The sequence below is a fragment of the Gossypium arboreum genome, chromosome 7 (genome assembly GCF_025698485.1).
Source record: "Gossypium arboreum isolate Shixiya-1 chromosome 7, ASM2569848v2, whole genome shotgun sequence".
NCBI classification, from domain to species: Eukaryota; Viridiplantae; Streptophyta; class Magnoliopsida; order Malvales; family Malvaceae; genus Gossypium; species Gossypium arboreum.
The window spans coordinates 354,401-368,412 of record NC_069076.1 but is presented as its reverse complement, the minus strand read 5'-3'; the positions used below and the strand labels follow the sequence as shown (position 1 = coordinate 368,412).

Below are 14,012 nucleotides of genomic sequence, written 5' to 3'. Positions count from 1 at the left end.
AAATATTGATTTTAAAGAGGATTTGATTTAGACATTTAATTATGAAATTTGATATAAATATTTATGTAACATGTAATATGAATTATTACAATAATAGAATATATATATAATTTTTTAAATAGTATTACCATATAATGATATTTATTATTATTGAATATTCTTTAAATTTTTGTTTTAGTAATTTTGTATATTACATTTTATGATTTTTAAATTAAAAATAATATGTTTATATTTACTTACATGTACTTGAATGAACTAAGGGTGCCTTTGTTTGCAAGGATTTGATTTTCCAGAAAATATTTTTCTAATTTTACGGTGTTTGGTTGCTTGAAAATAAATTATATGGGTAAAAGATTTTCCAAAACAAGGTAAATTATGTGAGTTTTTTTAGGGAAAATGTGTTACAGATTTTTAATCGGTAAGACATTTTCTGAAAAATCTTCCTCCACTCTCACCATCCGTTCTTCATCCTTTCTGTAAGATTTTCTAAAAAACGGTAAGACTTTCTCCTTCTTTCGTTCTTCATCCAAATTCCTTCTTCATCCATTTTGTAAAAGTTTTTCTATTTAAGAATCTTCTTCTTCCTCCTTTTTTCTACTTTTTTAAGTTGTAATTATGATTGCAGGTTGGCTCATCCAGGAGGACCTGTTTAAGTACTCTTTTATTCTCCCTTCTTCATCTGTTCTGTAAGATTGGCTGTCAATAACGCTTAAAGCTACCTTCTTTCAAAGTATTCTTTTATTCATTTCTTTTTCTTCTCTACTTTTGATCTGTTTAAGTTTTCATTAATATGATTTTTTTTGGAATTTTTGCTTAATTTTGCATCACAGATCTGATCTAGTTCATAGAAAAATTATTTGTGTGCTAAAATTTGACCCTTTTTTTTAGCTAGTTTGTCAAATGAACTCTAATACTCTGTTTGTTTCTGGGTTTTGCATTATTAAGCTTTTTTTATGCTTTATTAAAATGTATGTGCTGTTTAGAATAAAAAAAATGTTAAGTTAATTATTGATAACAGTTGTTAAGAATGCTCAATTTTAAGTATGAAATTGCTGAACTGAATATACTTAAATTTGTCGAGGAGATGGACTGCTACTGGTTGAAATAATGGGGAATTATGGGAGGTTAAATGCCAAACTTTGGTCTCTGTCCAAATGCTGGACTTTCAGCATTTAATTTCCCTATTTAAAGATGTTTTAAACTTGCTAAAAATACAACAATTGCATATGTTATTTACTTAATTAAATAAATGGTAGCGAGTTCTTTACATTTTCTTCCTTGGTTGTTTTGTTGGATCTTTATGCTGGTATTTGTGATGGAATTTTGATGAAATTTCTGGCTATCGAGGGATCTGCTGATTTAATATACTGCCTTATGGTTGTTTATTGTTGTTCAAAGCATGATGAAATAAACGTGTTGGTGTTGCTTAATATCTTAGAAAAGATATGGGTTTCATTGATATTGTGTTTCAATGGTCTCTTGAAAACATATTCAACGATAATCTTTATATCATCATCATCACCCTTGAATCTTTGGTTTTCTTTTTTTATTAAACCTTATTTACGGGTTTTCTTTGCAGCTTTTGGAATATCCACTTTTATGGAAGTAGAAAATGATTGCTCTTATACTTAAAAATAGCTGTAGCAGTGAACTGGAATAAACTTTCTTTGTGTGTGTGTGTTGCCCTAGCCCATTTCTGCATTCTATATTGTGAACGTCTTGCTTTTAGTCGGTCATTGGCAACTAGATAAAAGTGACATATAGTTACGTAAGTAGTGAATCGTGTATAAGACTTGTGAAATTTTTGCTAACAAGGGAATTAGGAACTAATAGCAGCTAAAACACAATAACTTGTTATTTTCTTGCCATAAAACTCTTCTGAAATATCGTCAATCATTTTACTCTTTCAGCAGCCTATTATTGCCAAAGCCAATATCTGCTCATAAAAATAAAGCAGCACTTGATTAGCTCCCTTTTCTGTTGCCTGCATCGTGTTCCCCATTTATATATACCAAATTTTGACTGCAATTCATGAGGCCTCCATTTCTAGTTCTTCTTCAAGGGGTTTATATTGATACAAGAAAAGGACAATAAGAAAAAAAAATGAAGTCCATTGATACAATAGCTTCTCTTGTCGTAGTTAATTTGAGCTATATATATATATGTATGTAATTTGTGTAATATATTGTTCCATTTTTGACCCATTTTTCATTGTAGCGGGTGGTAATGGTTGAACCAGTTTTGTTTTTTGATATGTTTTAAACAATTTAACATTTTACTCTCCAATCATTGTGTTACTCTCCAAACTTTGGTTGATTTCAATTTATGACGATTAATATTCTAGCTTAATAATTAAGTATTATTATATATTTAATTTGATTTATTTATTTATAAATAGATCATTGTAATATATGTAAAAACAATTTAAAATATAAATTTATTAATTAATATATGTAAAAATAATTTTTCAGAAAATATTTTTAGGAAATTTGCCAAACAGCAGAAAATATTTTACACAGATTCATCCAAACACCAGAAAAGTAAATCATTTTCAGAAAAGTAAATCATTTTCCGGAAAACATTTTATTGACAAACAAACGGAGCCTTTGCAATATGTTAATTTTATTTTATTTAATTTCTTGTCTAAGTTAATGCTAATATTTTTAAGATAGAAAATAATTTATTTTTATTAAAATATTTATTATTTCAAAATAAATATTAATTTAAATAATTTAAAATTATATTAATTGAGTAATTGTTAATTAACTTTAATGTATTTAGTTAGTTATAACAATGTAAAAAGTTAGAGGACTCGAATAGCAATTTTAAAAAGCAGAAGTACATAAATAATTTGTTAAAAAGATGGGAAGTCGCAATTGTAATTATATCATTTTTAAAATATGTAAATAATAATTGTACAAAAATATAAAGGACTGAATTGGTTATTTAAAATTGTGGGAGCCCATTTAGAAAACGTAAAAATAGGAGGCCCTTACTTCTTATTAAACCATTTTTATTATACCATTTAAACCTAAATACTTTCATTTCAGCAGTTCTCTCTTTTTTTTCTATAAAAAAAACATTTTAATCTTTCATTTCAGGATTTTCCTTTTCTTGCTATATTTTTTCATATTTTATTTCATACCTTTGTGATATTGATCAATCTCGAAAGTGTCCCCACCATTGTTTTGGTAGTTTTGAATTTGGCAAAGGTGTTTTTTTTTTAAATAAAATTTTTATTTAATTAAGTTCTAAGGTTTTTTTCTTTTAAACATTATGTTGACGGTTGTTGGGTGTGCCTCATATTTATTAGATGTTTTGTAGGCACTTATCGGAGACAAACATGCGACATCACAACGAGGAGATATGTGACATTGCGACAACGTAACGAGCAAGGGACGACGTCACAACAAGGGTCGTCGGGACTAAGTGACAATCTCTTGAGGCAAGACCAGGGGCGATGTGACGAAGAGAGTCGTGACATCACGACGATATCTCCCCTAATGTAGCCGTGTTTTAGACTCCAAGTAAGACTTTTTCTCCCAGTTGGACTCTAATTACTTCAGGGTTATTTTAGTATGATTAGACCTCTAATTTTAGCCTATATAGGGCCTTTGCAACCCTGATTCAGACATGCCAATCAATAAAGGCTTTTCTTGATGGCAACATGTAACACCTTATACCTGACCCGATCGCTGAGTTCGGTTACCAAATGTCACAATTAACTTGAGTTACTTAACAATATTTTTAATTAAATTTATTTACAAACTTAATCAATGCCAAATTTAATTCGTATTTACCAGATAACATTATTCTAATTTCTTATATATCAACATGTTTCGGAATCTAACTTCAAATCAACTTTCTATAATCACTAATACTCTTACAATCATTTTGCCTTACTACGCATGAACAATTATTTACATGGACTTGAAACATAAGACTTCATTATAAAATATGCTTAATCAATCCTGGATGCGTAATCTCTAAGAGTGCCCCTCTATAGACATGAAGCAACTATTACGCCCTTCTTGTGAACTTGGCAGTGTTTGGCTTGGTCCCGTTCCATAATAACCTTGTCAGCCTTTGATCTTGCATCAAAGGAAACCACTCATGAGTTCAAATGAACTTAGTAAGATGTCTTACATTAATTATTTATGAATAACTCAATGTTATCACGAGTATAAAGATTTGATGCGCATAAGTAAACTCCCTGAATTTCTTGTAAACCTTTATAGTTCACTAGCACAAACGACGTCCATATGTTAATACTCTTTCTAAAGCCCTTTTTTGGGGACGTGGCGTTGTCAGACTTCATCTCAAATTTTTATGTTACCTAGCTGAATTGGTGCATCGAGAAACAACCACACCAGCAGATATACGAATTGTCGACACCCTTTGGCGGACTTACAAATACCTCACCACCATAGCAGATTCCTACCTTGTTCCCTTCATTCCGTTTTGAACTCATTATCGACTTACTGTATTATCCCAACATTTACTTTCTTATAACTCGTGAATATACTCTTTCAAATGAAAACCCGTTCTCTTACCTTCTCGTATGAGGCCTTCGAATATAAGATGAAGAAGCGAATCAATCAGAATGGAGACAGGGGGGAGAGGCGAAAGAAAGATTGTCGAGCCTGCAAGCAGCAAGCAACAACGGCTGAAAAGCCGTTGCGCGCTAGCTTATAGTTTAGGGGTATAGTAGGGGTGCCCCTTTCTAAAACTTATATTTAATATAAGGTAAGCTTTTTTTGGAACTTTCGTTTTGGAGTTTTCCCCAACCTATACCTTACTAATATTACTAAAAAATAGGGGCTTACGTTTTTCAGCCGCATCGCACTTCCGCATAAACAATGGATCCGCTGGGCTGGATGAGCAACCTTCTCTGGAAAATAATAGTGACTTCTATCTCGTGTATGTATACTTGTAAGATGGTCCTACTAGTCCTTTCCTCATCAAGATAGCCTGAATAAATATTTCCTTAACTAGCTAGTCATGCTGGACTTCCCAACCATTGTTAGTTCCCAATGGACTACCACTTCGCTAGATCAGATTAGGCAAACTTCCCTTTTATAAGTTAGTCTTTAGTGGACTTCTTAACGTTAGATAGTCCCAGTAGACATCCTCTTCCCTTGATATTCCCTAACAGACATTCCACCTAAGATAGTTCTTGGTGAAGTTTCCACCTTTCTAACGACCTATTTGCCAATAAACACTTTGGAAATAAGATTTGAAAGCCATCCTGCTTTCTTATAACTCATGTTGGTGTGTGCATCTCCTCTGGCAGACTCTTAATGGCGAATACATATTTGCATATACTTTGAGAGAAAACCTTATTCATCTACATTTACATGCATACAAGGGGTTTCCACCTTTTCCTCTTACCTCGTATCTTGGTGAGACATCTTATCATCACGCTTATCTGTGTTCCCATACACACTAAAACCGTTATGTAAGACTTTTCGCCACGTGAATCATACAGTGATTTCCACTTATATGACCCAACGGGCTTCCCTGTTTACTACCTTGACAAATTCCATTCTACCATGAGGCGTATTTTTCCTCCACTAGATTGTACCATGGCTCGCCATGGATTTTCAACTTCGAAGAGTCAGTAAACCTCTTTTGAGGTGTCACTTCGAAGAGCCTGTAGATAACCATCTCCAACCAATCCTCCTTAAGTCTTCTTTCAATTCACCCATTCCTCCATTACGCCAAGGTTTTCCTATCTTCAACTACCTGACCAATTACTTCCCTCTGTACCCTACACTTTAAAGACAAACATAACACACATATCATCACATTCACTATCATAGCAGGGAGTATGCCACATAATAGTTTATAGATAGACAACTATGTTATACATTTAAAGAACAAACTTGCAAGCATTCATATATTTACGCAGCTTTATGCAAACATAACTTTCTCGTTCACCAAAATCATATACAACCATAGAATTCAAACTGAACTTAGAGCAGACATACAAGCAAAAACATTCAAGCAGCACAACATCTATTCAACACTCAAAAGTAGAGTACAAAAACTGAATCCAGTCTCATGCAGAAGTTTCCAAAGATTTCATACACGTTTAACTTCTCTTTTTCTCAAATTCACTAATACAGTAAGATTAAAAAGCTTACCAGTTCACCGTATTCACTACATTCCAGACTTAAACCTCATGGTCATTATCCCATACAGAGTTTTCCTCAACTTTCTCTTTTTCGGAGCAACCAAAGAGGACAATGCATAAGAGAAGAAAATAAAACAGAATGGAGAAGAATTCTGCCTGTAGAATGATCCTTCTCGTGCATATATATCCTCTTACACATGGTTATCAAAGCCCCCAATAACTAAGGAACTAGCCGATTCCAACTTAGCTAACTAGAATTGAAATCCAACTATTTACCATTCAACCACTAAATTTTCCATATTCTTCAATAGAGCCTACCAAATCTACAAATTCTTTCAATTAGCTCTTGATCCTTCTTAATTCCGGATAGGAATTGGGTGTGACATGACAAGATGTAGTTGCATATAAATTTTGGTGAGAGTTTTAATGAGAATTTCGTGGTAACTTTAGAGAGAATTTTGTTCCTGAGTTAGATTTTTGTTTTCAAGGTTTGGGTGATGTACGTCTAATACATTTAAGTTTAGTTTTTCCATATTATACTCTTATTTATTTACTCATTTAGTGAAAAGTCAAAGCCTCCATTGCTCGTGGTTTTTCCCTTTTTTGAGGGTTTTTCACGTAAAATATTTATGTTCGTGCTTCTCCACTTTAACTATCTTGTTGTTTATAAGGGTCGATCCCAACAACGGTGATAAATCTTAATAAAACATGTTTTTCTTTTTATAAATTGTTTGTGTAATTAATTCTTATTCTTGAATATTGAAAATTTATTAGATATGATATTTTTTTAAAGATTTTTTTATATTTGTTATTTTTTCTTATAAAAAGAGCAAGATTTCTCGTATATTTTATTCTTTCACTAAACATCAAGTTTTAAAACAACGGTTGATTAACCCAAGTATCAACCACTGTACTGCATGGACAATAGGCAATTTCTTTTATAAGGCCATTTAGTCACAATAGGAGAAGTTAGAAATTTTTAGAGGGGTAAAAATTAAATTATAATTTTTATAATAGTAAAAATATAATTTTATCATTTTAGTAGTTCATATATTTATAATTTTAAAAATTAAATTAAATTATATCATTTTAGGGGATCAAAGTATAATTTTATTTTTATTATTTTAAAATTTTAAATTTTAAAAAGTATAAATGAAATTTTTTTATAGCTAGCACCTATAGCTACACCCTCTTCTATATCTGCATGTTTCTAATGTATATAAATATATGGCATAAATGCATAACGAAATTGTGGTAATTAAAGTTGAACTTTCCTTGTTTAAAGATTGGAACAAAATTGGTGGGTTTTAATAGATGGGTTAATATGATTGGTTTAGGGCCTACCAATCCAGGCCTAGAGTGAAGAAACGGAAGCCGTAAAGTCAGCAATCTACGCCGCAAACCAACTGTAATGGCGTCTTTTACGGGATAACACCCACACCATGATTAATAAAACCCACTCCCACAAGAAACATTGGTCGGCAGTTCCGTAACACCCCAACCTCTCCCCCATTTCACTAAATAATATACAACCGACATACATCTACAAGTTGAAATTGAGTTGAATCTAGCTACTTGCATTTGTTGGTGGGAGGTTGTCTTTTGTACATTCACATGTTGTTAGTACATAACACATGTGAATTTGGGACCTACTCCCAAACCAAAGAAAAATATAAATGATGCTCTTTTAGGAATCAAGAAATTGCAGGATGATTCTTAACCTGTTTTGTGATTGCTGCACTCACTTACATGACTTTTTACTTTTTATGGATAGTTGCGATTATAAAAATAAAACGTTAACAAAACCCGTAATCTTCACTGCTAAGTGCTATGCTATGCAGGTGGCTAAACCAGAAGCGGAAGAGTTGAGATTAGGCAAAAATCCAGCTTCCTTTTTCTTCTTCTTTGGGTGACAACAAGAATCCTATTCTGATCATCATGCCATACATATATATTAGGAATATATACTTATTGTCTGTCTTTTGTTCCCTTTCCCAACACAACCAAAACCATTCTTTTTATCACAACACCACATTAATTATATACATACAAGAATCATTTTGAATGGAGAGACATTGAGAAAGAATCTCTTTACTTTTGAATGTGGTTTGGAACTGAAACCCCTTTAAATAATAATCTCAATCACCTCTCATAGATTCCATAAATGGAAGCCTTCATATGTATAATATACAAGGAAAATGAATCCCCATGTGCCACCATCTTATGATTTACAATTTAGATAATAGTAATGCCATAACCCGCTTTTTCTTTTTTACTTGTTTCCTTTGATGCCTCTATTTTTCTTTCAAGTTTGTTTATCTACTTTTGGTCATCCCTTAAAAATCATTTGCCTTTTTTATAAAACAAAAGCTTAGATACTCAGCAATAATTTGTGCCACCACTTTCCCCTCTCACAATAATTCAACTTTCATATATGGTAAAAGGGTTTGGGATTTGCTTCAACAACACAATTTCTTATAGTCCTTCAAATCCAACTGTTAATTTTTTTTGCCCTCTCTGTTCCCTTTTTGCTCATTTCTTGCACAACACAGTTAAAGAAAACATCTCATACAAAAGTCTAGTGAAAAAGTGTGAAACCTTTTTTTTTTTTACTGTTTTCTCATACAATAATGTAAAAAAGTAGTAATGACAGCAACACTGCTTTCCTCCTGATCTAACAATCCATTGGGAGACACCTCAGTGATTTCACTTGAACTTGGTGAAGTAGGTTGAGGAGGACCAAACACAGAGCTGTCTTCCCCTGTAAAATCAATACAACTAGGCATGTAGGCTGCTGCTCTAGTAGTCTGACTATTGCTACATATGACTCCATGTTTTTTTGCGTTTCTCTTCCTCTGAATCACTTTGAAAACTACCCAATCCCCATGCCATTCCCTCTTGGTCATCTGCATAGATGGAGAATCCGTAATTAATATGACGAGTGCTGCCAATGAGCTATGCTACAAAGTTATATTATGTTCATACCTGTGTTTCATCTGCAGAGCCAACAAGACGAAACTGATGCAAGAGCCATCGGGGTTTAGTATCAGTCCAAGGCTTCCTTTCACAGAAAATCAAAGCTTGTCTCATCCCAACCACTTGATTAGTACCAGAAGCTAAAATTGTTTTCTCTTTACCAATTGGCTTCCAGTAACCAGAACCAGCTACTACTCTCTTACGTTTCTTGTTGTTACTCTCATTACCATATCTGTTGCTAAAGAAATACCTTTTTTCTTTCACATCACCTGAAAGTGAAACCCACAAATATTAACATCATGATATAGACATAGGTTTCATTAAACTTTAACAAGGCTTTGCATTGAACTTCATTGCCTAACCTGGTAGACTCCAAGGATCAGTCTGAAAAACATCAAACTCAGGAATGACAGAAGCAGGTAAAGGAAGGTTCAAAGCCTTTCTCTTCAAGTAATGAACCACAAGCTCTTCATCTGTAGGACGGAACCTGTAACCAATGGGCATTTTGATCCCTCCATTTACAACAAACCTTTGACCTTCCATGCTTAAAACTTAAAAACTCTCGACAAAGAAAAAAAAAAGACCCTCCTCAACCAGCTAGCTCAAGTTTGTATATATGTTTTAACTTATATGAAATCTCTTAAAGTCCCCAAACTCGAAGCTAGCTTAGCTTATTGAAATCAAGCAAAGTAACCCATGTGGGATTGAAATGTCCAAATAAACCCAAAGCAAAGAAAAGGCAAAAGAACAAAAGGAAGACTTGTAGGGAGAAGAAAGACAGATAGGTTCCTTTTATATATAGAGAGAGGAAAACAACTGCTCTTATTCTGACTCGGAGCTTGGAACTCTTTCCTTGACTGTAATTAAAAAAAAAAAAAAAACATTGCTTTATGTTGACGGGTCTTTTCTTACAGAAACGTGTAAGAAAACTTCTACCGTTTTTGGTCAAAGCACCCTCTCTCCCTCTCTGCATTTTCTGCAATGAGCCCACTTTGGTGCTAGTTTTCTTTTTATGTGGAGCCCTTCCCCTCCAAACACATCCAAGGGCACATATCTTTTCTGTAATACTTACTACATCCATTCATTGCATCTCCATCGTCCATTTCAAATACTATCAACTTTACAACATTATGATTATTAGTTCACCCAATTAACTTTTGAAAATTTCTTCCTTAATTCCCTCAACCTTGATCTAATTTAAAAAAGGAAAGATAAGTGTGGATATCATCAATTAGAAGTGTCAATGAAAATAAGGTTAATTGGAAAACAGATTTTTATAAGTGTATGATGAAAGGGAAAACCTTACAGTTCACCCAAAGTGAAAAAGTGGGATCCTTTTATGTTTCCTAAATTCTAATCCTTCAAGTGGATAATGAGATAAAGATTTTGTTGTTAGATTTTTTGTTTTGGTTACCCTCCAACTTAATCATGCACATGGACATGGTTGTTACCTCTTACTGTGTTCTGTAATTCTATGTTTTTGGCTTAAAATCAAAGTTTTTGCCCACATCAACATTTGCAAAGCTTAAAAGTTTTAGTTTTTATTCCCCCAACTACTAGATTTGGTTCATAATTTTGTTGGTTATGGAATATTAATTATCATTTATCTTTTGACTTTTCCATCTTTTTACAGCTTCTATTCCCACTATTTCTCACTATCATGAGAGTAAAGGGTGAAAAGTTTTAAGACAAGTATATGGTCTTGTCAACAAGACTTAGACAAAATGGGTGAAACTTGATTTTTTTTTTTTTTTACAATTTATAAATTATGTCTAGATTTATTCTCAATAAAATCTTTTACTTATAAAAAGTTCAAATATTTGGTGTTATTATGAGAGAAAGGAAAAAGTGAAATATTACATCAAGATTACTACCTTACTACTAATTTACCTTTGTTTACTGCTCCAACTTTTAGGGGAAATAACCTGGCTATTTGTCTGGAGTTCGATTTAATATTTGAGAAGGTTTAGATAAAATAATTAGACTTAAAAAATGAGATTAGATACAAGAATTAGTTCTATTTAAAATATGGGTTGGGCTTAGGCTTAAACATTCAATGCTTAAGCCTAGCACAGCCATCCTATTTTTAAATTTATAATTTTTATATTATGTTATTTTTATGTGTTATGTAATTTATAATATATTAAAAATAAATCTATACTAAATATATAATATTACTCTAATGTAAATCTTAAAATAATATAATATAAATACTTTTTAAAATAAAAAATAAAAATATGAGTGAGATTAAAATGAGTTTAGGTTAGTTTTTTTGCAAATATGAATGAATTTAGACAAAATTTTAAGCTCATATTTTGAACTGGACTGAACTTGAACTAATTTATATGTTGATATCATACTTAAGCCCGGCCAGATCCGGCCATATACTTCTTTAGGGCTAAACTACTTTTTCTTTATGCAAAGTAGGTAATAAATGATTGGAAACCAACTTGAAAGTTGAAACTTAATATAATTAACTATCATTTAAATTATAAAAAAAAAAAAAAACATTTGCACTGTAGAATATCAAATCTAAGAAAATGGTTTTTTTACATATAGTGTTTAGAGTGTTATTTTCTTTGTATAACTCAAGTATTCAAAACATGTGATAAATATGAATGGTAAGACAAAAACTTTAATAATATTTTGACCCTGAATAATGAAATATAATCACTCAGTTATTCACCCATACTTGTTTCTTGGAAATGTGCATCTTAAAGAAGAGTTCCAATAAAAAATGACCACCCGTTTCAAAAATAGTCATCCTCATGAAGAAGCAACAATAGCCTCCTCAATACAATATTTAGAAGAAAAGTCTATCCCAATTTCTTCAAAACCCTAAGTCAACAATGATGATGGATACTTACCCATTCTAAGAAATCCCATGGTTTTTTTCTTTATTTAATACAAACCTTTGTCTTTTTCCTTTTTCTTAAATTTTCTTTTTTCTTAAATTTTCTTTTTATAATTACATGTTTGTTTTATCGTCTATAAAATTTTTTTATGTATGTTGTTATTTCTCCTAACAATGTCATTTCAAGGATTTGAATCTAAACTTATTCAGTATAATATCTTTTAAGAGTATAAAGCCTATTGTGAAATTATTGTGATTTTGTAAAATATTTGAAAAAAAGTAGTAGAAAACAGGCAGAAGAGATAATGGGTGGCATTATTAAGTATGTCTGTATTTTGTTTGCATTATCATTAATACATTTAAATTAATTCTGTAATTAAAAATTGAAAGTTGAAACATTTTGGTTTCTTAGTTTGGTCCTACACAGCTGTTTCACCTTATATTTCTGAACCATGTCTTTGCCCACATTCTTTCATTTCTATATATTAACATATACCAATAATTGAAATTAGGTATATAGTAGAAGCAAGTTATGCTTGTAGCTAACCTCAGTTTCTTGTCTCTAACCTATACTGGATTATTTATTAAGCAGAATCTGTAGAGTCAACATAATGACCTGTTTGCATCTTTAATTACAGACTTAATCAAACCACCGTACAAAATAATCATCTCCAAACAAAACCTTTGTTTTTCCATCAATAGAATCAAAGCCTTCCCCTTCAATCTACCTCGATTGTAGTTTATTATTTATTGTATTTTCCTTTTATTAAAAATTTTAAACAACTACAACTTAAACATAGTTCCGATGAGATTAGAAACAACGATGACAATCCAACTTTTTTTTTTTGTGTGTATAAATAATACTAACCAACAATGCTAAATAATTACAATCGAAAATTCAACTAATTTATCGATCTCAAATTCATAAAAAAAAACTCTTCAAAGACTTAAACAAACACTTGTACCTCTGTACTAATTTTTAATTTTTATTTAATAGATTCGTACTAATTTACAAATTAATCAACTTTTTCCCTTTCTCCAGAAAAATGTATCTACTGGTTCTCTAACGGTCTGTCTGTGTCAACAAACTTGAGATCCAAAAGGAACCTCTATCTTGGAGTTCCCTTTTTCCTTAAAAAGCTCTAGAACTCACCTTTTGCTTGCAAATGAAGGGACCCAATATCTCAGCTTACTTTTAGGAAGGCATAATGATTTTTTTGCCCTCTAATTTTACAAAAAAATCATTTTAGTCCTTCATTTAATTTTTTATCTTTTTAATCCTTAAATTTGTATTTTTTTTTATCAAAGCACTCTCAAAATAGATGAAAAAGTTAATGTTTGTTAACTTTGTTGACATGATATACACGTGGATTACCACGTGAATGAAAAATTAACACTTAATTAAATTTTTAAAATTTTATACTTTTTAAATAATTTTAATGATTTTTAATTTTTAAAATAAATTTTTGAATTTTAAAATTTTTAAAAATTAATTAAATACTAAAATGTAATCTACATGATAACTCACTTAAACAACGTTAAAAAATATTATGCCTTATAAAAATTACTTGTGTATTTGTTTGCACGAGGAATTGAATGGTTTCTCATGCTCAAGTTTGATCAAGTTTCTATCAAGCACATATATCATGAAGGAAATCAATGTGTAGATATGATATAATAGCTCGAATCGGGAGCAATTTTTAACAGTAGCAAAATACTGTGGACTTTTGTTTTAATGATATTTTGTGCATCTATATGGAACCTTCAAGTTGTATGAAGAAAGTGTTGAAAGTAGATGTTTATGGCATCCTTTTGCACCCAACTCTGAACATACATTTAGCATTATTATACAGTTGTCCCGAAACTGGATGGAAAAGAAGGCAAGGCAAAGGCAAATTTTGAGAGTTGAAAAGGGCAGGTGACCAATCACTCCTTTGGTTAAGATGGGATTAAGCCCAAATCCATATTCAGCTCTACACTACACGTATGCATAGTTTGTGCTCATGTCCATGAAATGATAACACAAGCACAAGTCGTCCGCCATAT

At 31.5% G+C, this 14,012-nt stretch overlaps 1 protein-coding gene and 1 long non-coding RNA gene across 2 annotated transcripts; one reads left to right on the top strand and one right to left on the bottom strand.

Annotated features, from left to right (window-relative positions):
* The first annotated feature begins 234 nt into the window (after positions 1 to 234).
* Positions 235 to 3,773, top strand: LOC108478921 (uncharacterized). The gene is made up of 3 exons (XR_008285943.1): positions 235 to 496; positions 626 to 730; positions 3,325 to 3,773. It is a non-coding gene; the product is annotated as an uncharacterized LOC108478921 (long non-coding RNA).
* Positions 3,774 to 8,538: 4,765 nt separating this feature from the next.
* LOC108478818 (NAC domain-containing protein 83-like) lies at positions 8,539 to 10,095 on the bottom strand. Its single transcript, XM_017781306.2, has 3 exons — positions 9,475 to 10,095; positions 9,122 to 9,381; positions 8,539 to 9,042 (listed from the first exon to the last, which is right to left on the bottom strand). The coding sequence occupies exons 1-3, from the start codon at positions 9,653 to 9,655 to the stop codon at positions 8,746 to 8,748; spliced, it is 738 nt and encodes a 245-aa protein (XP_017636795.1). The 5' UTR covers positions 9,656 to 10,095; the 3' UTR covers positions 8,539 to 8,745.
* Positions 10,096 to 14,012: the final 3,917 nt, after the last annotated feature.